This window comes from Physcomitrium patens, chromosome 18, assembly GCF_059467195.1.
Source record: "Physcomitrium patens ecotype Gransden chromosome 18, ASM5946719v1, whole genome shotgun sequence".
NCBI lineage: Eukaryota > Viridiplantae > Streptophyta > Bryopsida > Funariales > Funariaceae > Physcomitrium > Physcomitrium patens.
In genome coordinates, this window is record NC_143427.1 from 15,475,418 (window position 1) to 15,502,406 (window position 26,989).

The 26,989-nt window shown below is 35.9% G+C and overlaps 4 protein-coding genes across 17 annotated transcripts; 3 read left to right on the forward strand and 1 right to left on the reverse strand.

Moving 5' to 3' along the window:
* The first annotated feature begins 1,128 nt into the window (after positions 1 to 1,128).
* On the forward strand, positions 1,129 to 3,514 carry LOC112295477 (large ribosomal subunit protein eL20z). The gene is made up of 5 exons (XM_024547144.3): positions 1,129 to 1,165; positions 1,317 to 1,470; positions 2,260 to 2,428; positions 2,884 to 2,998; positions 3,178 to 3,514. The coding sequence occupies exons 2-5, from the start codon at positions 1,344 to 1,346 to the stop codon at positions 3,235 to 3,237; spliced, it is 471 nt and encodes a 156-aa protein (XP_024402912.1). The 5' UTR covers positions 1,129 to 1,165; positions 1,317 to 1,343; the 3' UTR covers positions 3,238 to 3,514.
* A 156-nt stretch (positions 3,515 to 3,670) lies between these two features.
* LOC112295478 (light-harvesting complex-like protein OHP1, chloroplastic) lies at positions 3,671 to 5,229 on the reverse strand. Its single transcript, XM_024547145.3, has 4 exons — positions 5,083 to 5,229; positions 4,741 to 4,814; positions 4,296 to 4,418; positions 3,671 to 3,977 (listed from the first exon to the last, which is right to left on the reverse strand). The coding sequence occupies exons 1-4, from the start codon at positions 5,171 to 5,173 to the stop codon at positions 3,909 to 3,911; spliced, it is 357 nt and encodes a 118-aa protein (XP_024402913.1). The 5' UTR covers positions 5,174 to 5,229; the 3' UTR covers positions 3,671 to 3,908.
* A 7,077-nt stretch (positions 5,230 to 12,306) lies between these two features.
* On the forward strand, positions 12,307 to 21,757 carry LOC112295588 (long chain acyl-CoA synthetase 6, peroxisomal). 14 transcript variants are annotated; one of them, XM_090244404.1, is made up of 26 exons: positions 12,616 to 12,940; positions 13,061 to 13,151; positions 14,581 to 14,702; positions 15,024 to 15,090; positions 15,326 to 15,386; positions 15,522 to 15,599; positions 15,812 to 15,883; positions 16,113 to 16,194; positions 16,406 to 16,511; positions 16,728 to 16,804; positions 16,932 to 16,976; positions 17,303 to 17,389; positions 17,500 to 17,589; positions 17,967 to 18,046; positions 18,162 to 18,255; positions 18,637 to 18,725; positions 18,982 to 19,070; positions 19,189 to 19,318; positions 19,502 to 19,620; positions 19,767 to 19,890; positions 20,063 to 20,149; positions 20,334 to 20,437; positions 20,659 to 20,744; positions 20,980 to 21,069; positions 21,242 to 21,328; positions 21,471 to 21,757. In XM_090244404.1, coding segments are annotated over exons 6-26 (1,827 nt in total). In that variant the 5' UTR covers positions 12,616 to 12,940; positions 13,061 to 13,151; positions 14,581 to 14,702; positions 15,024 to 15,090; positions 15,326 to 15,386; positions 15,522 to 15,597; the 3' UTR covers positions 21,558 to 21,757. The 14 variants fall into 14 exon arrangements, 13 of the variants coding, with proteins under 13 accessions (XP_090100527.1, XP_090100531.1, XP_024403128.2 ...); XM_024547363.3 differs by having other exon boundaries at positions 12,670 to 12,940; positions 13,106 to 13,151; positions 14,576 to 14,702; positions 15,024 to 15,074; XR_016498377.1 differs by lacking the exons at positions 12,616 to 12,940; positions 13,061 to 13,151 and adding an exon at positions 12,307 to 12,446 and having other exon boundaries at positions 14,576 to 14,702; positions 15,024 to 15,074; positions 20,659 to 20,886.
* Positions 21,758 to 23,427: 1,670 nt separating this feature from the next.
* On the forward strand, positions 23,428 to 26,387 carry LOC112295632 (uncharacterized). The gene is made up of 5 exons (XM_090244406.1): positions 23,428 to 24,141; positions 24,295 to 24,446; positions 24,815 to 25,084; positions 25,316 to 25,385; positions 25,601 to 26,387. Exons 1-5 carry the CDS (start codon positions 23,567 to 23,569, stop codon positions 25,662 to 25,664), a joined length of 1,131 nt encoding a protein of 376 aa, XP_090100532.1. The 5' UTR covers positions 23,428 to 23,566; the 3' UTR covers positions 25,665 to 26,387.
* Positions 26,388 to 26,989: the final 602 nt, after the last annotated feature.

Below are 26,989 nucleotides of genomic sequence, written 5' to 3' on the forward strand. Positions count from 1 at the left end.
AATAATATCAATTATTTTTTAAAACATATATTTTATCTAATATATATATATATATATATATAGTCATAAAATAAATATGATGTAATTTTTTAATAGTCATATTTAGCAATGTTTTAATACCACCATTTACCAAGTTTAGTTACTATAGGACTTGACTTTAATAATCAAGATTGTTCTTAGTTGAAAGACCTTGTTGTAGGTATTAAAATTGCTAATAAGGTCAAAATATATTACTATGTAAGCATGTTCACTTTACCAATTTATAAATATTTGAAAGAAACTTAAATTTGAATCATAATTTTAAAACATAATTTGGCAACTTCTTTTACTTCTATTAGTGACTTATATTAACATATCATTATATATATCATTTGAAAATTTATTCATTATATATTTTTTTGAATCACACAAATATTAGTATATTATCTACTTACTTATTTTCAATAAATTCATAGATATTTACAATCCTTGAAATATTGAACATCCACAAAAAGAAATTAGTATCTTCTTGTTACTAGCTTTGATACACATTAACTTTTCACTACTACATTCCAATAAAATGTTCTTTTATTATCTAATGTTTGTATCATCAATAGCCATGATTTTATTATTTTAACCATCATTAACAAGAAGAGGCGCACACACAATGCGGTAGAGATTTTAAAACCAAAAAGAAAACCAAAAATGAAAATCATTAAAATATATATATATATATATATATATTATACGCACAAACGATATTTCATACAACAGACAATTTCATGGCAAGAAGAAAGCAGCATGCCACGTCACACCCCCACCCACCTGGGGGAGCAACCAACGAGGCCAGGGGCTTTTAAAATTAGGTAACGAATTTTTAAAAAGTCGGGGATCTCGGCGGGCCCCTGCTAAAATTGCTGCTCTAATACGCTGAGGAGTAGACCAGCTGGAATGCTCTGTCTCCAAGTCAAGTATCTCGATTGATTCGTTGTCTGTTTCTTCTTCGAACCCTCACGGACCGCTATTTTTTAGTAACTGGGTTTGGTTGGTTGGTTGGTTGATTGATTGATGGGGATTTCGTTGAGGAATTCCGTTTCCATTTCATCACACATTGGAGTCCTGAACTGGGTCCAATTCATATTTGCAGGTTTTCGCTGCGTTTGAAGTTGCTGCGGTCCTCCGGAAGGTTAGAATTTGTTTGCAGAGGATCTCGGGTTGGTGTCAGGATCCGAGTTAACGGCACAAGTGTAGGGTGTACGTGAACATTGGGTGTTGGGGAGATGATTTAGAGGGTAAGGGAAGGAATTTAAGGTGCATCTGTTGAATTGCGAATGCAGGGTTTTAGTTGAGTTTCAGTCTCAACGATGGGATTCGAGAAGGGAGCAACTTACGGTACTTTTGATGGGTCGCAAAGTTTTCCGCAGTCGAGTGCTCCTCTGCTTCCTGGTACTTTTGGCAGTGGTGGCCATGTGCAGTACCCTGTAGTTCCTGGTACGTGGTTCTCTTCCTACCTTTCTCTTGCACCGATCTGTTGCTTCCGTTCTAGGTTTCGTTGTCAAGGAATGAATCTAAACGTTGAAGCAATCGAGAGGTTCGAAACCATTAGTTCTTGGCAAGGGTAGCACTCTGTGATGCGTAAAAGTTTGAAGGTGAAATTTGGGTCATTCTCGGATTGAGTGAAAGAGTTTCAATAAATAAACGGGATTAGTATGTTCATCAAGGGAAATATTTGAACGCATGCGTCGATGTCACTGAGTTTTAGATTCACGCCAGTCTTATTGGGGGGGGGGGGGGGGGGTAATCGTTGCCCAGTTCTAGCGGGAAGACTATTTTTTCAAAGACGTGCCATTTTTTCTGCTCTTGCGTTTTGCAGTGCGTGAATGGCGGTGCATGTCTTTTAGTAACTTTGGAATTAAATTAGGCAACAATTGTTACATTCTTTTGGTCAACCTAAGTAGTGGCTATTTACCTCTTGAAAAAATTCAGTGAAAAGAACTGGATAAAATTTCATTGCAAGTGTTAGAACACTCTTTAGTGCTAGAGTTCCTGATTTATACAATACCTATCTTACATCTGCATCACCGTATAACATGCACAGTGAGCGATGAAGTGATCGCTGCAACGCTAAAGCGATGGGAAGTATTGTAATGCATGAGTTGATTGCTTCTTTCTTACTCTTGATACAGTTTTTTATAATATGTCGGGCATTTATTTCCTCATCATATTAGTGTTCCTGTTCATTGTGTTCATTCTTCAATGGACATCTATTTTGCACTGCAGGATATCCAGTTCTGGAAAACTATCCAGGAAGTGGTCAAGGTTCTGGATGCTATCAACCCGCTCAGTATCCTGTCCCACAACCCGTTCAGACCTGTTATTACGAGTGCCATGAGGTCATATGCCACCAACGGGCACTTCCATTTTGCGGACTTGGTTTCGGCTGGTTCCTGTAAGTTATACTACTCTTCTCCCGAAGACCTTTTACAATGTTTTTTCTTTTACTTCTAACTTAGGATGGAGTACACCGACATATGTGTGCTTCAACCCCAAAATTTTACGCAGTTGTGATAAGTCATTCCAACTCTCTAGCATCATTATCAGATTGCTCCTATTTCCTGATACAGCACTATGGTTCCTCGGAGGACCATGCCATTTGCACTTGACTGGAAGTGCAAATAAACCGTGTTGGAAATCCTGCGACTCGTACGCCTCCAAAGGACAAAAATCACAGCTTCTTTGAATTTTGTTTGTTTGTTTATTTATTTATTTATTTGGAGAGACGCATTCGTACAATTGGTTATTTACTCTGAATCCTATATCGTTCTGGCTTATACGCTCGGTAATGGCTACGTTACATTAAGCTGACACAAACATTCATGCTCATTGGTGTGTCTTTCAAAACAGATTCATAATGGGGTTCTTTATTGCCGTGTTTCCTTGGTATATTGGAGCTGTCATTTTCCTGTTTGTGAGACATGACGCTCGTGAACGCACTGGGCTGTTGGCTTGCACCATAGCTGTGAGTTTTGTCACATCCTTCGCAGTGGATTAGCCATCTTTATAACTCGTTGTGTTATCAAAGAAAGTGACATGCTGAATTGGTGATGAATTTGCATCTTGTCATGTTGATTACCTTTTTAAAACTGAATTGTTTCATGTTAAAGCAACCAACCGTTTGAACATTATCGGTGTGTGCAGGCTTTGGTTCTATTATTTGTCGGAGGGGTGGGCTTCCATGTTCATATGCAACACCACTAGCTACGTTTAGCCACAGTGGCGGAGTCATTTGTGTGCTGGAAATGCACGAATACATATTTTGTGTTAGTAGTGTATTCACGAAATCGTATTTTTACTCGGATATAATCTTCGTGATTAGATGTTATGTCCTTATTGCAGTCAATTTGTATTTTAATGTTGTGAACATGATAGTTCACCAAGAAGACATTGAGCGGATGATGCTTAACTGCCAAGATGTACATCTTTGTATAATATAAGGCGTTTTCTGCTTCACAGTTTTGACGGGCGGAACGGATAATTGATCTCGTGCAGGTTCTTTACCATCATAAATTTTTGCATGTTGGATCGGCGTTGTGAACATATTAAGCGCTTTGGTTTGCAGAGGTTCACAATAGGAATACTAACACAAACACATGGGTAAAACAGTAATTAATTCGTTGCCAAAGAAGCTAGGTGAATACAAAAATATCTTGACGTATCTTAGAATGTGTTTCAACATTTTCAATATTTCCAACATCTTATCATGAGGGTACTCAGTGGCTTGCACACTGGTGAAATACCAGTGCATGCAGCTGAAGCACAGTGCTGTATCAAAATTATGAGATGTTCGACTAAAATAATGTTTTACGATATCACAGAAATACAAACTATTGGGGCTTTTGACATGCACAAGCTCATAATGCACTTCCTCCTCACAATGGCAAGTCGAGTCCCTTTCCAACATCAACGCCAATCGCTTGAAGGATGCCTTGGTTAATGATCTGTTCACAGATGATAGTTCAAAGCACGAGTTAGCTTAAGGCCAGTCTGCAGACAGAAGAAAAATCAGGAAGTTTTAACAGCTAAGCAATGCGAGTCAAGTTCTAGGTTACTTTTGAAATATGGAACCCCAGAGCGTAGCACTCTCGACTTTCTCAATAATTTAAAAAAATGCATCATTCTATCGGCTTCCCGCATTGGCATCATACATACTACGATATAAAGTGTCCAGGAAGAACTACACATCTCAGTTAGCATATGTCCATCATTGTTTCAGAAATATCTCACATGAAAAATAAGTACCGGTTGTAAGAACTTACAGCTTCAACTATGATGATTCCGACAATTCCAATCATTGATGCACGCGAGTTCCAAACTTCAGCATTCCTTGTAAACCCCCAAAGTGGTACGGGCAATTTCGGCTCCTCTCTAGGCTGGCCAACCTAAAATTCACAGGGGTTCACCTTAATGAACGATAAATGAAAAACCCAATACCACAGCAGACAACGAGTCTACAAACTATGACCATCAGTTAGACAGAACTTCTAAAATCCCTTGTTCACAGGAGGGGAAATAAGCTACAAGTAATTGCTACTGCGACCCACAATGAATCAAAGAATGAACGGCATGCAGCAACACATAAAACCTGGTTATCACATAATGTACTCCCTCCACGCAATTATTACTACATCACTAATCCTATTCGTATGGTAAAGAATCGCAGCTGAGAAGAGACATCAAAAGAGACAGGGATAAGAGTCTTACTCCAGGTGGAAGCTTGGCAGCTCTGACCGGTGAATACAATTGACTAGACAAACGCCTCGCAAGCTTCACATGACCTGGTAATACACACACACACACACACACAAAGCAAAACGCTTCAACTCTTGCTATCACCGATGCCGACTCAGCTTACCACGGCACCCACAACTGCTCACGGTCACACGACAGGGCCAAATCGCGCTGCAACTGTGAGCAACCCCGAATGAGAAAACACCGCTTATGGGTACCAACTCACCCTCGAATTCCACTCCTAAACCTCACATCTCTCCGTTCTCAACGTGGCAACTGTAACACAAGATGTCGATTCTGTATGAAAAATCCCACCTCGTAGTCTTTGAACATCTCCTTCGCGCAGCATAGAAGAGCCCAATCCAGCTACTGTCACAGCTTGGGCGGCCATCGTTGCAGACGCCATAGCCGTATATCTCTCTTTCTCTCCCGCTAGCGCGCTGGCTCCACAGCTTCACAATCACAGAACTGAACTGACCAGAATTAAGCAACGTGGTTGGAATGGTGATAGAGAGCCGACTAGAGTGATGAGAACGGACAAAAAGGCTTGGCTGCGAGACATTGCATGCAGCTCCTTCAAGACCGCAGCGAAGCAAATGCTTCGAGCCACACGTTTTTCTGGGGGGAGCCCAGTCCAGATAGGCTCTGTCTGGCTACCCAGTGGAGGAGAGATGGTGCATCGCCGCTGCTCCCAGTTTCCTTTGCTAAACTGGCTCCCATTCTTTGCTCTTCTCAGCTTCCATGGATGAATTTCAAGTGTGCTTTTGTTTCATGAAAGAAAACACGAGTATTTGTATACAAAGTTTCATTCTTTTGTCGCGACAATGTTCAACTCACATGCACCAAATATGATTAGGAAATGTTAATGAATCTGTTGTGTTGTGACATTAGTGTTGAAAGATTCGGTTTTTAGGTTTTTTAGTTTTTTATTTTTATTTTTTATTCTGTGTTTGGTAATGTTATATTGGTGTGAATCGAAAGTGAGAGACACTTGAGAATGATTGTTTTGATTTGGTCTTATTCTCTAAAGAACTGTCTATTTTTTTTTATTAAAAAACCAATCCAAGTTTTTTTGTGATATTTGAATTTTTATAATTCTGTTGTACAAGTATTGACACACAGAACTTTGCATTTGAGCCAATTATATTTATAATATATCTTTGAGACAATTATAAGATATTTAACTAAACATACATTATAGTCAATGCTTGGACAAGCAATGTAGTTATAGAAACTTCTTTTAAAAGATAATTTAGATGTTTTTTTAACAAGTCTTTTTATTATTAAAAAAAAATTCCAAATGGTCTATTCACTAGCCATATACATATAGGCAATATTTAGTCTCATTAGTACTTCATGTCTATTATGGTCCTAATTTAAAACTCTCTGTTTGTTTACTTGACAATATTTAGTACATAAATATGTAAAATTAAATGCATCATTTTATATTACTTTATGTTTCTTTAGTTTTATATAAATATGTTATTTTTAACAATTCAAAGTAGATTTGTAATAAGAACAATTGACATTTTATTAGTATGACTACACTTCTTTTCAAAAGTTTGATGCTTATTAATATTATGTGAGATCTTATGATATAATTATAAAACTATTATTATTTTATTTATAATACTTTAAAAATCCTAATATTAATTTTTTAATCATTTCGTACCATATATAAGTGCTTATACATTTAAAATTTTAATACTTAACTTAAGATATTATTCTAATTTGAATTCTATTTTTTTATTTTTTATTTTTTATTTTATCAATGTAACTTTTTGAAAATGTAACTTTATTTTATATTAAAGCTACTTATAGACTACTTGCATATATTAAAAAAAAGAAGAAGAAATAAATATTTGAATTGAAATAAAATATGTAAACAAAGAATTTTAAAAATTAATTAGGTAATAATCAAATTCATATATTACATAATAAAAATATTTTTAGAAAGATAAACAAGACCTAAAATCCTTTAAAAAAAATAGATATATAAGAAGATTTGATAAAATTATAGATAGTCTTGATCTTATTTTTATGTGTACTCTTTTTGGGACTAAAATCATCTACCATCTTGCTATTTTAGAGGAATTTTATTGACAAATTGTAATTCCTAAGATCCTAATATAAAACTTATAAAAATATTATATTATTATAAAAATATAAAAAAGAATATTGAATATTTTAAAATAATATAGAACTTATATTTGAACTTTTATTTTTTATTTAATTTTAAATGTAATGTTAACTATAATTTTTTTGTAAATTTAGTGTTGATAAAAACTCACTTCCTTCCACACAAGTCTCTTATTTCATAACCACAAGACTCATTTCAAGTTCAAATAAAAAATACATAATTTAATTATGCTTCTTTATACCACATTGCCAAATATCATGTGCACTATTCTTATGTTTATAGCCCTTTCACATACTTATTTTAAGATAAAAATTAACAATCTCATTGTCTTCTTTTACTATATAAAATACTACTTTACTACTTCACTACTTTGTAGAATTCACCACTTCTATCAAATCACACTTTATCTAATCCAATATTTTTTTTTTGTCGATCTTAATGTTTTACTCTATCATTGGAGACTTAATTTATTATTTACTACACAAAGATCAAGCTACTAAGAAACTATTTCCAAATTAGAACTAAAAAGGATGAATATTTACAAGAAATATTAATCTTGTTCAAAAACCTATATAAGTCTAAAATATTTGCATGTGCCTACTTATCTTGGTAGCCTAATAATGATAAAAATTAGTCCAAGTAAAGACACATTAGTGGAAGTCAAGGAAGAAGATGGATCAAAATGTTTTTACAAAGAATTGAAAAGCTAATAGAATAGAGCCAATACAAAAATCACTTGAGAATATAACTTGCTAGTGGGATATAAAAAAGATATTTTATAATTTTAGAAGAATATTTATTAAAATTTTCAAGAATAGATTTTAAGTGCATGAATTCTACTTAAAGTTACTATCTTCTTTATTCTTTTTATAAATTATATATAAAAAAATTAGATTAGATAAATCATAGTAGTAGTTTTTAATTTAATTAGATATGAGTATATTTTGTTTTTGATAGCAAGTCGCATACATAACTATATAGTCCTATATAACGCTTTTGCAATTTCGTACAGCCAAATTAGTTGCTACATATTTTGTGTAATTTCTATTTCTAAAAATGTATACATTTAAGTTAACTTACTTGATTTTTGAGCCAATTAGGAATTTTTGGTGTATATAGTATAATGAATAGTGTTGTATCATCAATGTTGTTTTTGTAGATGTTTCTACAAGTGACCATATTATCTTGTATATATATATATATATATATATATATATATTATTCTTGGATTTAAATATAATGACTTTAAAGCATGATAGTAAAACAGTGCAACAAATAATTGTTGTGAGTATCTTTCAATATTTGCAACTTTGTTCTATTATATACTTAAAGAAGTTGACATTAAACATATGAAAACCATTATTAACTAATTGATATTATTTAGTTTTAATTCTAATATTCTTCAATCTTTTGAAGCATGTGCATTGATATAATAAAACCATAATTCAAAAATTACAACGTAATCTACTTATAAAATAAAATGTTAAATCTACTATAAAAATAAGTTGAAATTCAACTTTGTAACATAATCAATATATATATTAGTATTTTTTTGTTTGCATTTTGTAATTATACCATAATTTATTCTAGCATGTATATTAATTTCATTAATTTATAATATAAAAGCTATAATATTATTAACTTATAATACAAAATTTTGATTACATTGCAATCAAATAACACAAAAACGTGTTTTTTTAAAGTAATATTTTTATATTCATTTAAAAAATATATTCCAATGTCATCAAATTTTATAAAATTGGTAAAATATAATTAATTTATAAAACAAAATACTAATAAAATTGCAAAGAAAATTTAAAAACTTTTTTTTTAAAATTCATAAACATCTAATTTTATTGAGACATTCAATAAAAAAATTCTCTTTTCACTATATATATTTTTGGTATGCACTACCAATTTAATTTCAAAGTTGTAATCAACATTATAATTGACTTAGACTTACATTAATCAATAAATCTTTGCAATTTCATGCATGGCGAAATGAATAGCTTTGAAATTATAAAAGATAGCTCTACTAATTTTATTTTATATTATTTTTATATTATCTAATATGCTACTTTTTATATATTGAGACATTTTCTTTTAAATTGTATAGTTTTATGTGCTATATATATATTTTTTTTATTAATTGAATAAGTAGAATGTAATGTATTTTCTTGTTTCTTAAGTTTGTGTATCTAGTACCATATTTTCTTTATAAATCTCATAGTATTTCTTTTATAATAATTGGTTTAAATATGTTAAATATTTTTCAAACATGTTATTATATTAAAAATATTAGTATTAAGGAATAATGAGGCATGTGAAAGAAAAGATTCTTTAGTATTAATGTATTCAATTTTTAATATAATATTAAATTTATCTAATTTATTTGTATAATCTGATGCTTCAATGATGGATTCTTGCTAATTTTTGCCACATATTGCTAATTATAAAAATCAAATAATATATATTACTTTCACATTTTTTATTGCTCAATTAAAATTAGATGCATTTCTAATATTGTTATTGTGTATAGATATAGAAGGATATGTTCAATCATTAGTCTAAGATTTTTGTAGAATAAATTTATTTATTTATATTATTAAGTATAACATCTTGTATTTTTCATGATTATGGTTGGTTCTATAATTTATTAAACAAAAAAAAAGTTTTTTGATATATGGTAAAATATTATATATTTTATAAAAACTATCTATGATAATTATTGTCAACTACTACTATCAAAAATTTTAGCAATGTATATATTATAAATTATTTGTTTATATTATATGGTCTGGTTGTTTGATTATGGATGTCTAACATGGATTACAAAAAAATACTATTATAATCACTTTGGTACTTTGTAGTCATACAATATTATATTTCTAGATTTTTAATTTTATTTGGAATATTCTAATATTATATCATGTATTGGATTTTGTTTTCTTGATCTCACCAAAATATTTTTGTTATAATTTTTAAAATCCATTGCATTACATATTAATTTTTGTTTCTAAAATGAAGCAATTCATACATTACAATGCATAGTACTAAATTAATGAAAAGTAAAACTTTTTGTGTATGAAAATTTATTATTGTTAAGAATCTTTGTATGTGCAATGTAATAAATTGTAGATCAAAGCTTACCAATATTTATAATTGTTATATGTAAAGTGCAATAGTGTATCAATTTATAATGTTGCATTATATTTTTATGTTTTATGTTATGTGGAACACTACCTATCTTTATTTCATCTTTATTTAAAATTTCTATATTTGATATTATTAAAATAAATATTAACATAAAATAAAACACAAAAATTTAGAAATATTTATATTTTATAGCATACTAAAATTCTATAACTTTTTTTGTAAAAAAGATGTCTATTAATAAATAGAATAAATAATTTTTGGAGATTGTAATTATGTATTAAAATTTCTTTTTTATTCTACTAAAGATTGATAATGAGTAAGAAACAAAAACTTTACTTGATGACATTAATGTATTAAATTTTGGAGTCAAAGAACTATAATCAATTATGAGATAAAAGAAAAATAACCAAATTGGCTCTTTGTTTGCCCTCAAGTTGTGATGGTCAAAATTTCATCATTGCACAATGGGACAGTTACAATGGCTAATTGCAACATTTGTGAATATATACATTGACTTTGACCAATACAAAGCACTTTTACAATAATACCAAAATACCAAGGTTACACCAAGCTTGAGGGAATGAAGCTTCTTTTATTACTTAAACAAAATATTTTACATTTTTGCATATATAGAATATTTGTGGAACTTGATGAAATCAATGGTGCATCGAGTGCTACAATAGGGACTGCCAAACATCCAAACTCCAAAAAGAGAGAGAATTAATGTCTTTCTAATGGTGTTTTTAAAACCTAAAACTTTCATGAGCACTACTTTCTATCCTACTTTTGCTGTGGTGCTACTACTACTTATCATAATTTTTTTTACTAGCACAACCTTGTTAAATCTATTTACTATATTATCATGCTATAAATCTTATTGGCACAAATTTTAGATTAAAAATATTACTATTATCACCCATTGCACTAACACTCTTTCTATCTACTTAACAATTAATTGCAAAAGTTACTTGATTCATTTATATAGATTTTAACTAAACTTTTTAAATTTTATCAATTGAAGGAATACTATCAACTAATCTAGCAACAACTTTTCAAAAAATGCTATGAAAAAAAAAAGAGAATATTTTTCTCTCATACAAGATCAAATATTATTATTGAAGAAAAGTACAATATACAATTTGAATCAATTTTTTGGCCATAATAAACTAATAAAGTAGGCATCTATGGTAGGCAAGATACAATTTTCATGTCATTCACAACAATTGTTATAATTGCAACTACCACAAAGACTTTAAAAAAAAAATCCCATAGTCTACAAATTTTGAAATTCTAAGTTGTTAGTTACGTGGTTAATATATTTAAGTTGCTTATAACATGATTAACATGGCTCACAAATATGACCAAATATTGGTTTGGTGTACAAGATGTTGCATTAGGCCCACTTGCCAATAATCAAACCCATCAAACCATTTGATTGACAATTTTAATGCAAATATTTTCATTCATAAAATGATATTAAAATAACTATACTTTTTTGATATTATATTTAAATGAATCTATAGTGCTTTAATTGGATGTTGACATTTAAAAAATATATATATTCTTAAAATGATTGTCTTATTGTAACTTTCACAAATATATTAAAGAATCAAACTACAAGCACTTTTTAAGTTGCTATATACATACCCATTATGTCTATATACACATCCAAGGTCTCTTGTTGGCTGATCTAAATCCTTTCTTCTTTGTCTCGAGGTGGGTCTTAGACTTCCTCCTATCTTCCTTGTGTTGTACTTCTTCCATCCTCTTTATTGTCAAGGGCTCAAAGTGCCTTTTCCTTTCTAAAAGATATTAAAAAGAAGAGTTTTGGAAGCACTGGGTAGATAACAATACAATTGCTTCCAATCAATTTACAAAACAACATTCATCCACAAAACAAATATAACTTTGAGAGGTAGTAATGCTTAAGAATAAAAACCAACTCGATACTTCTTCCAATTTTGCTTTCAAAATCACTAAAGCACCATCTTCACCACCACATAGAATACGGTCCAATTTATTTGACAAAATTACACAACATTTATATTCTTGCATGTTTGTTTTCCATTAGTGGTGGCGTCCTCCGAATTTTTCGACAGAAGCATCTTCCAAGGTGGGTCGTCCTCACACAAAGCCAACAGGGTTTGTCGTGATTATGAGCATTACATGGGTACGTGAGGAGCAATTGCTTACGAACAGTTTGCACAGATATTTGATCTTCCAAGTGGATTCCACCTTGCGGTAAAATTAGGTCAAAACTTCGCATGCCAGCGGCATTTAACTCGCGCTCACTCGCATCTGGCAAACCTGATCTCAGCTTTTGCGATGTGGGTGAATGTACCGGCACCCCAGTGTGTTGGGTCTCCACTCGCGGCCTACCCAGGCAAGAAAAATCCCACCCATTTCTTCTTCATGACCGTCACAGGAAGTCACGCTTCTTCGCTAAAGGAAACTATTTTTGTGGGTGCATGGGTCAGCGTGTAATTATTCGATTAGCACAATGCCAGGTAATAAAAAGCCAGTGATGAGTGTCGCACGCCACACTCTCCGGATGGGTTCTGCATCTTAACCTCGCCTGTACTCCCACTGAACGCAAGTATCTTCACCGAAATTTTATCTTTAGTCACCTCCCCACCTGTTTTTCCGCCTCCTGTAGACTTCACTCCTCAGGATACCATTAGAGAGAAATAGAAAAGACTATAAATCGCTCTTTTTGCTGAGTTATCAGGTTTCCACCACCGTTTCTATCGGCATCTGCTCGCAATCCGGCTTGAAAATCGTTTCAAATGATCAATTGTAGTGTCATAGGATTTGACATGCTCTGTCTGGTCAATTGAGCTGAATCCTATTAAGTTCAGGGGACGAAAAAGTGTACAAGTGAGTTTAGGTGCTTGACTGAGAGGTTTAGAGCTCCTATGTGCTTTTCGTTAGGCAAAATCTTGCCAATTTCATAAATTTTTGGTTGTACATTGACGTTGTTGTGTGCTCGGTTTTGAGGTTGGGTGATCGAGCTATCTGAGCTTGGGACGCTTTTGTTCACAGGAGTACTAGCGGCACTGTGTTAGTCATGACTTCCTGCCGTGTTTCGGTATTGTTCTTTGATCGTTTTCAGTAGCAGTCGTAATCGTGTTTTGATATATGATCTTATGCTTGGCGATCCGTGTGATGAGTCGTTCCATGAGAATTTATAGTACAGGACAGTAATTGTCTTGGTTAGTGGAGGATGACTTGACTTCCAAATTTTCCAGTCTGTTGATTGAAAGTTCCTCAATCGTTTGAATTCTCCACTACATATCATGCACATTAATTCTTTATCTTCTGTACTTCTTTTCCTATTATTGTCTTAAATCGCTTCTGGTGTGGAGCAAGGGACCTTTGTTAGAACTCGTCGCGGTAATCGGTTCAAGAGGAACTGTTCGCCTCATGAAACTTACAAAACTTGGTGTGATTTAGGGCCACAAGAAACAACAAATTAGATGCTGAGTGAAATAGAAGAAAACGATCTACTCACTGCACCTGGTTTGTATCAAACGATAGACTGGTAGGATCTGTTTCAGCATGCTATGTAGCTTGAAAAGTAGGAGCACTCTTCATTGCTTTGCTGAAAACCGTTGTACCTGCCTCACTAGCTTTCATCCCAATTAAAAGCAATAGAACCTTTCCATCCGAAATTCGCCGTCATTTTTCATAATCAACACGTCAGTAATGCCCTTGGCTAGCAGTCTTGCCACTCCTTTTTTTTTCGGAATAGGTGTGACACTTGAAACGCAGTAGGTCTATGCAAGTATTTGATGTCTTATTTCTTACACCGTCATCCGGTTTTGTATTGTACATTGGATTCCGCGCATTGAACTTCTCCATCGTTCAGTATACTTTCCTGTAAAGTTGAAGCTCTAATCTCTTCAATCCCGTCAAGGTCTTATCTACTCTGAGCCATACTTTTTGTTTGAGTTAGAGAGGCGCTTGCCAAATCTTATGACGAAGTCATGTGCCTGTGGATGTCACTTTTATATCGAATCTGAAGAGATGATTGTGCATGATGATTTCGTCTGGGTTTTAGGTGATTGTCAAGCTATCCATACACTCTCAAGGTGTATGGATAGCTAAACTTCTGCTGGCTTTATGTGTGCTTTGATCCTGAAGGAATTCAACCCGCGTCAGAGAGTTCTATCGTTGCTAATTTTGGCAATTTGCCGATGTCTTTCAATGCTTGATGAAACTTTGATATCATTTTAGATTAGTTGTTGATAATTTATGTGCAATTTTCGATCCGCCATCGCTCGCATGGTAAATTGTCAGCTCACTGTGATGTGCTTGTAGCTGCTTTTGGAATTTAAGGAAGTCTTTTAAAATCGACCAGGTTTTGTACTTCAACCATGACACTGTCTCGTAAATCAACAAAGTGCAGCTCAGTGTCGACATAGACCTCGAGTTTCAATAGTGGCTGTTGCATACGCTAATTCGAGTCATTAATTGAGTTTCGTGGGTCATGTGGGTTGTATTGTTGTCCAGTTTAGAGACTGCGACACTAAGAAGCCAACAGAGGAATGGGAGATGAAGGCATATCCCGTGGTCGTGGAGACCACAAAAGACAGGCGGTTAAGTTTCATAAACGCACATTTACAGATGAGGGCCTCGGGTATGAGAATTACTTAACACACGATACCAGGAGTGTACTTTAAACCCGTCATTCTCTTTCCTATAGTGTGTGCTGCAACCTTCAAGAAGATGCACTTGTTGTCTTTCTTTTTGAACGGTAATATGACGTCTTGGTACTAATTACGATATTGGATTTTCTGTATCTTTTGTACACGAACGGAGGACTTAATAGCATTGTTTTACTTTTACTCTGCTTTTATTTGAGCTAATATCACAGTAAAAAAATATCACAGCATTTATTAAATTAGTCAAAGTAACACAGTATTTATCCATTGTAATCTTGTAACTTTCTTCTGTGCAGAGGAGTATTTACAACCAGTGAGTCAACCAACAATTGGCGAATGCATCATGGGTATGCTAATTTAGTGGTGATTACTGCTTAAGCCATCCTTTAGGTTTCTGGAGGCACGTCGTTAGGTGTAAATGTTTCATGCTGTCGCGAAGACGTTACAGCTTTTTACATATAATTCCGGTTCCTCCTGCATTCTCTACGCTGGCTCAGATGCCGACTTGATCTTAACGGCAAGTTGAAGTGAGCTTCTGGCTGTTGTTTCAGCTATTGGATCTCATTTTACATCCTTTACTGTCTGTGGGACTGCACAGATGAAGGATTTAGCGTTAAACTACCGGAAAAGTTGAGCACTGGGAAATGGAACGTTCATAGGTATTCTGGTTCATGAACGCGCTTCTTTTGCTCTCTTTATGTGTGTATTTCGACGAGGAGCCTGTTCTGATTTAGCTACACTATCAATTTGTTGAACATATTTGCTATATGACTCTGTGGTCTGACTTATTGTAGATCAGCGCTGTCTCCCCTTAACCTTAAGGATCGTTGGCCTGAACACCCAGAGATTCGAACGTTGCACGACAACTTTATGTAAGGCATCTGTGTTTTCTTGCTTCAAACGATATCTTAAAACATTGATGATATTCTGCTGTGCTGATTTCTACATCGCTACCTGTAGAATCTCTCTTTGAAATCGTTTGGAGCATGATTATGTTCTGTGGTACAGCTTGAGAATAAGTTTGTATTATGCTTAATGTATTATGCTTTCTTACAATACCTTGCTTGCTTGGATCCACCTGAAGGTACGCTAAGGCTGCCTTTGCAGAGAACAAATGTTTGGGAACTCGTATCCAAGATGATGATACAGTTGGCCAGTAAGTCGCCTCTTTTTTTTTCTGCTTTTTGCGTCACTTAACTTGCATCCGTTTCTTTGAGGACTGTGTCGAAGTGACGAATCTTTGCATTCAGGAGCTCTATAAGCTGTCAATTGGCTTGACCATGAACTCAGTCGGGGTTTGGGTACCTTGATCGCGTGATGTGATTCAAAAAAAGCTTTGGTTCTCAAGTATTGGATATATTAATGTATGTCCCCATTGTCTGCAGTTATAGATGGATGACTTACGGCGAGGTAGGGAACGCACGGACTGCAATTGGATCAGGTCTTGTTCAACATGGCATCCCTAAGGTAAGCACCTTAAAATTTTGAAAGGCCTCAAAATGATGGAATTAACTGTTAGAATACTTTGCACAATTGCACTTCTGTTGCCTTTTATCCATATGCCCGGCTTTCAAAGGCTGTAGAAACTGATTGGAATTGTCTCATACAATTACCAAGCTCTGTGCTGTCCTTGAAAATGTTTTTTCTGGCTCAGAAATGTTAAATTTGGGATGCGCAGGGCTCACGTATAGGAATATATATGATCAATCGAGTGGAATGGGTCATCTCAGAACTAGCATGTGCAGCTTATTCTTATGTTTCTGTTCCACTGTATGACACCCTTGGTAAGTTGCAATTTCTCTCAAAATATGAAGATAAAATATGTCATGTAGATGCGCATGTGCCTTGATGTTGTTGTAAATCATACTTTCACATCTGGACCAGTTAAAGAGTGAATGTAAGTCTTTTTTGGAAGATGTGAGACCGTGCTGACAATGGTAGTATTCTCTGAACTACCGAGACAGTATGGCACATGAACTTTTTATGAAAGTCATTCGCAGGGACTGATGCTGTTACGTATATCGTTAACCATGCGGAAATCGCTGCTGTGTTTTGTACTCTAGACAAAATACAAAATGTGAGTAGTTGCTACTGCATCCACTTCTCATCTTCATACTTCAATTGGTGCAATTGGTCAAAGAAGTCATAGGGGTTGGCTGTGATTGAAAACTTCTGACATATTTTACTTGGATGGGTTGGAGCAGCTATTGAGTTACATTGCAGGGCTCCCAAGTTTACGGCTTATTGTGGTAGACACCACTACAATTCTGTTTATTGCTCTTTTTGCTGCCCGGGATTCTCTTTTCATTCAGCACAAATGTGCATAATTGGCATATTCCAATGTTGATGGGATGGTCCGCTATAGTCAGCTGGCAGTAGAGAATTCGGAATTAGTGCTATTCAGTTTCCGCTATCTAGATTTAGTGGTCGAACAGATCCTTGGTGTAATTTTCTCTCTGACCATGGTAACCTGGGTCAAATAATCTTATCTTCTCCAGGGATGTGAAAAAGGTGTCCTTTGTGGTCCCTTGCTTTGATTTCATTTTTGCTACTGATGAATGTAGTGCAATTGTAGGTAGTGGGAGGAGCTGAGAAATTATTGCCTTCACTCCCACCCCAGTTGGGGATTGAAGTCGTGACTTATTCTCAACTTAAAGCTCAGGTAATATTGGATGCAATCTTTAGAGTGCCCGTCAGTTGTGTGCCACTCAAACCTTTGCAATACATCGTCCAATTGAGTCACTAAAGTTTGATATTTTGTGGACTCAACAGGGTATAGCAGATCACCGAGAATTTGTGGCATCGAAGCCGCATGATTTAGCTACTATATGTTACACAAGTGGTACAACTGGCGTTCCTAAGGTATATGGACTAAAGCTCTGGACTCGAACAGTTTAGTCCTTCTCCAATAGAGATTGAAGTTTTGATAAATCTTGGATGAATGTCTGACACATGGATTGCATCTGTGCTTAATATGAAGTGGATTTCTGCTAAGCAACTAGTGGACGTGATGAATATTTCAAAACATGGGGCCTCATTTTTGCATACAAAAAACCACAGGATAATCACTTCAAGCCTCCTAGTTGGGAATACTTTATGTTCAGTTTTTAATGTTAAAATACTGTTGTCTGTGGAGCTTTTTATAAAGGCAGGTGTCGGTATTCGTAAATTTCATGCGGTCTAGTTTATGCCTTGGTACGAAAAAGCATATTGGATTAATATTAGTACCTTGAAAATAGGGAGCAATGATATCTCATTACAATCTTATTGCAAGTGCTGCTGGGAGTAGTCAAATTACGCTCTTCTATCCTTCTGACGTGTAAGTTGATAAGATCACCTTCCAACTTATGTGTACTTTTGCCGTTTTATTCTTGCAGTTGCGATGCTTTGCATTGGTCTGACTTTTTTACTGTTTTCTTTGGCTTTGCCAATAGGCACATCTCTTACTTGCCACTTGCCCATATTTACGAGAGAATGAACGTTCTCATCATGCTGCATCATGGTGTGGCAATTGGGTTTTATCAAGGAGTAAGTTGCAGTTATTATTCTTTTCAAACTTTATTAAAATACTTTTTCCCTCAGAAAACATAGTTATGCCGGCTTCTTAAGTTTCGTAAAGTATGCTTGATGTTTGATATTTTTACAGCTACGTGCCTTTTAAAGGTTCACGTCTTTGCTTTGACCTCGATACTTGTTAGTAACCTCTAACCTCGCTCTCGAGTCCAAAGATGAGGCAAGTGGCTGTATATAGATGCCTAGTTTTGCAGAATTACAATGTGATTGTATAGTTGAATATGTCAAGAATTTTTGTTCGTAGTGACGATCACATAATTTGCAATACGACTGTGTCTCGCACAGTAACTTGCCAGCTGCGCCGTGACACCTAAACGTTTTGAGAGTATCCTACAGGATATTTTGAAGTTGATGGATGATATGGAGACGCTGAAGCCCACAATATTAGCCAGTACACCATGGCTGTACAATCGTATTTATGACAAGTAAGTGAATCTTAGATAACTTTGTTGTATAATTCACCTTTTTAGTCTCTATGCTTTTGAAGGTGATGTTTGATAGTCGCAATGTTTTCCAGAACGAATGGTCCTGATTTATGAGTGTTGATCAGTGTGTATGGGTGCGCTACTATTAAAATATTAGTTTATTAACAAGAATTACTCTTAGGAGGGAGACGGTGATGCATGTCCACATTTATTTATGTGATTTTCTGTTTCACAATTAATGTTATTTATGGAACAGAATCACTGGTACAATAAAGGCTTCGGGTGGGCTTCGTGAGAAGCTATTCAACGCTGCCTACAATGCAAAGAAACATGCACTCGAGAAAGGTGAGTTTCTAAAACCTCAGTGTAATTCATGGTAGTTTTCGTATTACATCAAATAAATTGGGAACCATATGCTCACATCTTTGCTGACTGTTTGAATAATTCCCTTGACATCTTGCAGGAAAATCTCCCTCACCAATCTGGGATCGGTTAGTTTTTAGCAAAGTGAAGGCAGCTCTTGGGGGGCGGGTTCGTATAATATTATCAGGCGCATCACCAATATCCCCAGACATACTAGAGTTCTTAAGAATGTGAGCGTATTCCAGTGCTTTAACTTAGTTCTATGGGCTCTCACTGTTATATAAATTTTCTGAATCCATGAAACCTATTTCCACGTTGATATGCTTGCAATATCACAGAATTGTGTGCTATACGGAAGAGTGGTGCGGCTGCTCCTTTGATTGATAATAGCTACCTGCATTTCTTGGTTGCAGATGTTTCGGCGGTTTTGTTTCTGAGGGCTATGGAATGACGGAGACTTCATGTCTTATTACTGGCACTCAACCTGGGGATTACTTATATGGTCACGTTGGATCACCAAGCCCATCTTGTGGTAAATTTCACATAAGTGGTTTCGTTTCAATTCTAGTTGGTTGTAGTAAGGTACCAATCCTCTAATATTTTAGTAAGTAACATGTACCGCAAATTTTTATATGTTTGGTTTTGGTATTGATTGGGTTCTGTTGCCTCGTCTATTAGAGGTGAAGCTCGCTGACGTTCCGGAGATGGAATATACAAATTACGACAAGCCTTACCCGCGAGGGGAGATCTGTGTTCGAGGCCCTACCCTCTTCAAAGGCTACTACAAAGATGAAGTTCAAACGTATCACTCGTGTTCTCTTTCCACATATCTTTCTATACTTGGCTATACCCAATCGCAAATGCCTTTTTTCATTTTAAGTGTGAAAGATAATAGAGCAATCACTTGGGCTGTAAAATTTCTACCCAGTACGTTTCAAATGGAAGCTGACTTTCACATCTATTTTTCATTGCAGACGGGAGATTTTTGATGAAGATGGATGGCTACATACTGGCGACATCGGGTGTTGGTTGCCAGGTGGTCGACTCAAAATCATTGATAGGTACTCTGGACTAGCGTCACCCTTAGATGTATGCTATTGATATTTTTCATCATTCAACGTCTGGTAGTCTAGATCAGTGTACCCAGTTGAGTATGTTCTACTCTTCTAATGTTCGAAGATCAATCCAACTTTGAATATTTCAGGAGCTTTCATGAGTTGTACGTTCTTTCCTTGGTTATTGCAGAAAGAAGAATATCTTCAAGTTGGCTCAGGGAGAGTACATTGCGCCCGAGAAGATTGAGAACGTCTACCTGCGAAGTCGGTTCATTGCACAGTGCTTTATTCATGGTGCGTTCATTCAATTAATGGAGGCATCCCTTCTCATTGTCTCAGTCATCTGCTTGTGGTTGAAACACCATGGTTACTGGGGTTGTGGGTGCTTTAAGAGCTCCTCTTTTTTCTTTTCAAGCTGAGGTTTAAACTTGAATTTTTATCAATATTATTCTACCTTGAGTGTTTATATTGCTACTCCTTCTTTATTGGTGTAACTAGTTGATAAATTTATACAGGTGATAGTTTCAACGCGAATCTTGTAGCTGTTGCTGTTATTGATCCAGAGAACTTACCTGCCTGGGCGAATTCGAGGGGTATAGAGGCAAGTATTTCATCGACTTTCGTGTTCATCTCCAAGAGCAATCAATATTCATAAAATGTATGGCGCCAAATGCAGAATCAAGGCGCTGTCTCTGTGTTGCAATTCAGACACAAACGTGGTCGGTGTTTGGAAGTGAAACAGAGTAAGCTAAAGAATTTTTGAATTGCCAAGGAACAGCAATGATCATTGATTAGCCTGACATTGATGATAAATTTTTATTGTTGGTGGGAAGCAGCATGCAGATGATTTGAAGCAGCTCTGTGATGATCCCGTTGTTCGAGCAGCTGTGCTTGCGGATATGGATGCTGTTGGTCGCGAAGCAAAGGTTTGATCTTAATAATTTGTACCATATTATATAGTACTAATAATGATAAGTTGTTACAAAACAGTGATTCATTTCTCTTAGTGTCATTGCTCTTGTTCATTGCGTTGCTGCTGGGTTCTGCACTACTACTTGGCTTTCTGACTGTTGCTGATTCACTGATTTCTATTTGCAGTTGCGGAAGTTTGAATTTGCCAAAGCTGTAACATTGAAAGTCGAGCCTTTCACAGTCGAAAATGGACTGCTTACACCCACACTCAAGGTAAATCTTACTTATTCTGTGTCAGGAATAAGCTTCTTGAAGAATTGCTTTAGTTTTCCTTCTTTACACCTAGTTATTTCTTGTATAACTCAGAAGAAACAAGTGGAGGGTAGTGATTTTGGTGAATTTTGAGAGTGCGCAGGTGAAGAGGCCACTAGCTAAGGCTCACTTCGCAAGGGCCATTGCTGAGATGTATGCTGAGATTGCAGCTAAGGAGGAATCTCAATAGCCACAGCAATCTATCAAATTGTAAGTAATTTTTTATGCCACACTTAACACTTCACAATGTTGTTGTCTCATCAGCGATTGAACAGGCATGAATGAGGTAGCACAGCAGTGCACGCTTTGTGAACTGTTCCAATTTAGAATAGTATAAAATTGAAAGGCATTCACGTCTCATGTATATATAAAGACTTACATTTTTATCCACCCAGGTCTATTAAAAACATTTGTTCTAAGCTCACCTATAAAATGCGAATGGTAGTATTTGCGCTGGCTATCTTTTTATGCTTGCTTCTCAATTATCGAAGGAATCTCTTATATATATATATATATATATATGTATATAATTATGAATATAGAAGATTAGGTTTTGAAATTTAAAAATTTAAAAGAACTTTCTAAGACTAGAATGGAATAAAAATTGTAGAGTTGCTTTTTCTTATTCCTCATTAAAATATCTAAGTCTCTGGTATCCAGTTCAATGCTGTTCAATAGTGGTGAGTTTAGAGACTTGTTTATTGTTTTTACATTAATTTTAATCTTGGTGTGGTTTGGTTTGTTTTTTTTTTTTCTTTAATTTTTTAATTTAGAAAATGAATAAATCTCACCAAATTATTGCACCTAAGGATTGGATCAATATACTAATGTTCAAAAGATCATGTGTCATGTGACCAATTGACTTGGAAAAAACACAATCATGTTATTTCCAACAAGCTCTTAGAAATCATCAACTCAATCACAACAATCATTCAAGGTCACAACTATGTGAAAGAAATAGGAAGAGCCAAACACCCTTATATGAAACCACATAGTTTTCTAATTTGTCAAGTATTGGACATGATCCAATCTTTATTCAATTGAGGTCATGTACAAAAGGGTGGATCTCTTGTGAATCACATCATCTAGTCCACAAGCTAATCAAGGACAAGTCTCTCAACTTGCATTTACATTTGCATCTTGTGAAGTCTTTTTTTATAGGTGACAAACATCAACAATATTAAGAACCAAAATGACAATAATGTTGCAATACAAATTTCACCCATGGTGTGTCTTCTTCATGTTGCATTCTTTATTCAGTGCATAATGAATTAGAAGACAATTAGAATCATGACAAGGATGTTGGTTATTAGTATGTAAAAGTGGCTGTTCAAATAAGACCAAGCAGACAACATGGTTGGCAATGGTTGCAATGCACAAGAAGAAGTTAGGAGATTTACATCTTGAATGTAGATAACTATAAGAGAAGTGTCCACATGATAAAAAGAGTGCATCAACATAATAAAAGAGAGTGTCCAGCTAGCAATTTCTTTGATTAATGATCATGACTTGATTTCTTTTAACATTTGTTTCTTCTTCTTTAAAATATGTATTAAATGTCAAGTCAAGACATAAATTGCATCTTTTATTAAGGTATTCTATCTAGCTTATAATTTATCATCTTTAAACTTCAACTACACTAAACATATTAATGAATTATTATTAATTTGTGTTGAAAAAAACTAAAGAGAAATTAAGGATAAGTCAAATGATAGTATTCATATTTAGTTAATATTTCATATTATTTCATATTAAAATTTTGAATTAAGACATTTTCATTGCAGAGCACTTAAAGCTTTAGAGAAACCCTTACTCTTTATTTAGGATTTAAAAAATATATATTCTTTAATCAAAGCTTTATTTCTTCTGAATTTGTCACTCTTCGCGACACCCAATTGAAAGTGTCGATGAAGGAAAAGACTAAAGTGGGCCTCAGAAACTCTCACCGACTCTTCCGAAAGCTTGTCCATTCCATCGTTTCTTTCTTCCTTCCTGCAGAATGTTCGTGAAGGGAACTGAGAACGGAAAAACGTTGCCTTTACGGTGAAGTGTTGCTGACGCCGAGGGTGCCGCCAAGTGCCACTGGTGAGGAATCCCACGCCTGGCAGCGGGCATTTCGGCAACTTTCGGAAGAGCCGGCAAATCAAGAGGCGTGATGGAGGATTAATCAGCCAGCTCGTGTCCCGAAGAAGAAGACGAATGCGAGTGATCATCCTTGTCCACGCAGATGTTGTTTCGGAGTCAGTTGTTATCTATCGTTGCAGTCGCACTTGGATGGAGAAGCCCCAGGGATGGTCGTCACTGACGCGCCAGATGCTTAACAGCTCCTCGTCCCGTGACGAAGATCCCTTCCCCTCGTTGCAAGGCGCGGGGGCGGGGGATTCCAAACCAACAACTGTGGGTGTTGGGGGTTCACGGCGACCAGTGTTGCAGGCGCCATTTGTGAGTGTGGTCGGCAAGGGTCGTCTACCGACTAGGGGCAGAGGGAATGAGACGAATTTGAATCGCGAAGACGCCGCGGTTGCTAGATTGCGGGAGCGGTATGGCTGGGCGGATGATCGGTTGCTGCGGGACGTGTTGCAGGCCGTCGGGGGCGACGAGGATGTCGCGTGTGGGCAGTTGGATGCCATGGCGGAGCCCTCGTCGCCTCCACCTGAAGGGCCGGGAGGGAAATTTGACGTAGCTGGTGATGGGTTGCGTTCTGCTGGCGCTGTGGAGTGCGAGAAGAATGATGTTTATTTGAAGAATCGGAGAGAGGCTTTGCGGATGAGTCGGTAAGGGAGAGGGGTTTCTATTCGGGTCGTGTTTTTTTTGTTTTCGTTCCTGGGGTGCTTTGACGGAGTTGTTCCTCTTCTTTTTGAGACCGTATTCTGTCCTCCCATGTTCGTCACTGAGACATGAACTCTTTTACCGTGGCATAGTGCTAGGGGGAAGAATGCTCGGGCTGCCTACAACGCGTACATGGCAGGGGATCACGCTCTCGCAAAGCAGTATTCTCGTGAAGCTCACGAAAACTGGAAGACCGCTGAAATACTGCACGCGCAAGCTGCGGAAGAGATACTTTATTCTAGAAATGCAGGTCTGTGGCACTCCAAATTTCTGTCGTCGTTATGACGAATTTCTTCGGGAAAGATCTCAATGGCTGCCGGGCAAATGGTTTGAGGTTATCTTTGACACTTATGTAGGACTATGTGTGCTCCGCGTAGAAGAACAATGGTTGATCGTTATCTAACTTTTTATATTCATCGTCGTTCATGTGACAAGAATTGTATGGGTCAGTCTACCTTTGCAGACCTTTATGTTCGTTTGTTGTGCAGTGTTCACATTCGTGGCGTCTTGTCCCACAAAAAATCGAAAAACAGAATGCGATATTTTCGACTTGCTTTCAGTGCATTGTTGTTTTTTGACTTTGATTATTTATTTATTTATTTATTTTCCTTTGTGTAGACGGGGTTTTCAATGTGTGGACGATTGATCTGCATGGTTTACACGCAACTGAAGCAGTCATGGCTCTTCAAGAACGGCTTGCGTATCTCGAGGAAGAGTTGGCAAAGAATCCAGGTTTTCTTTACAGCTCACAGCGAGTGCCAAACTCGCTCTCAGACGTGAAAGGAGAAGGGTTGGGTGTCAATGGACTAATGAACGGCAAGCATGAACAGTCGTTACCTTTAGCGGCTTCTCGGGCCGTTGTGAAAAGTGACCTCTCCGTCATAACAGGTATTTTATTTCTCAGACCTAAACTGGGTTTACGATTAGTACGCGAGCAAGAAATGCAAGTCCGCCGTTGTTGATGATGGGTTTGCAGGCAGGAATATAGTTGCATCTCTGCGGATTGTTTTGCCTACATATGATATGGTAGCCCAGCATCTTTTCAATTCTAAAAATGGACGTTTTTTCATTTTTATTTTCTCTTTTATTGGTATTTATTTTGTGCAACACAATTTCCAGGTGTTGGGCGGCATAGTAAGGGTGGTCCTTCTCTTCCATTGGCAGTCAAGAACTTCCTTCTCAGTAATGGGTATCTTCATTAAACCCAGCACCACGGAGCTCATTAATCACGAATTTCCGAGTGCTTTTCTTTGTGAGAAGGAGCATGCAAGGCTCATGTTTTCCATCGGGAGCAAATGATTTTGATGAGATTGAGATTCCTACTTTTTGGGTATGTCTTTTAGTGTGTTTGTGCAAAGTGTTTGGAGAAGGGTCAGGCTGCTGATACGATTGCATGAGTTGCAGGTACAAATTTACTGAACCAAGGCCTGGTGCTGTGTCTGTAGCTCCGAAGCGGCACTACGCCTGAGTAGATTGTCGGTGTACAGTTCCCTTTGTGGTTGTACCATTATTGTCTTCATCAGATGCCGACTTGATCTGAACTTGTTATGCTTCAAAGCTTGCACACCAGTTTTGATGTCGGCAACAGTTTGGTTCTGAGGCACGAAATTACGCATGTGGCCATTGCATGAAACATCTTTACATACGCTGCTACGGCAGTACTAGAAACTGTGTAGCCATGGGCACTTGCTGTTTCAGTTTTGTAATTTTAGACATGGTGAGGTCCAACTCAGGTGGTGAGCTTAGAGCACGTTGTTTGACACATAGGACTTACAGGGGCACAATCTACAAACCTCAGTTTTCGTCCCATCAAATTAGCCGTAGTAATCCCTGTGTATCAGCCTGACAATGTACCATATCTTGAGAAAGTATGTTCCAGAAAAATCTGGTGTTTCTGGTGCTTTGTAAGGTAGTGCAAAAATAGGTCTTCGAAACTCCGAAGATTTTGAGAGGCTCTTTCTGTGCAGTGGACGTGATTTTAGGACTTGCTAGAAACGAATTGCTGGATTTTCTTGTCCAGGTCAAGTAATCCATTCGTTTAGGGAATGTTTGAAGTTATTTTGACATCTCAGTATCGGAGGCATGGCGAAGGGATGTTACACTATAAGTAAATGTTGGTGGAGAGGAACATCTATGATATGTATTTACGTAGCAGCAGGTATATGAATAGAAGTAAGAGTTTGAGAAACAACACTGTTGGATTGAATGATGCTCTTCATTAGTGAACATGGAGAATGCTTTGCGAATCGAGGTTGTCACCATGGCCACACTCTTACATGATCAATTACTGTCGTAGATATATTTGAAAAAACATATTTATGGAGGCATGGAGAACAATTTCTCCATTATCTATTGTTGTTGATTACACATGTGATTTTTCATTTTATTTATTTGGTTTCAGAAAAGCCAATAATTGCACATATATATTTTAAAAAACATGGTTTGAAGTCTAATAGAAAAGGATATAATTGAGGTAGAGTTTATAAAAAAGGTTTTTGAAATGTGTTTTTGAAAACTTTCTCTGATAGAAATGCTACAACTATCTAGGAATATGTGCAATTATTGTTCACATGGCAGAGAAATAACAACATTTTACATTCGTTAAAACACTAAAAATATTCTTGAATAATTTTTAGTATCTTCTCTTTGTTTTGTCCAGAAAACTCTCTTTATCTGTCAAAATAAAATTAAAAAAAAATTCTGTAAAATAAATGGTGGAAACAACCACTAATGAGCTAAACTTTTATTGTTTATCAAACCAATGGTTTTATCTTCTTAAGAAATAAATAAATA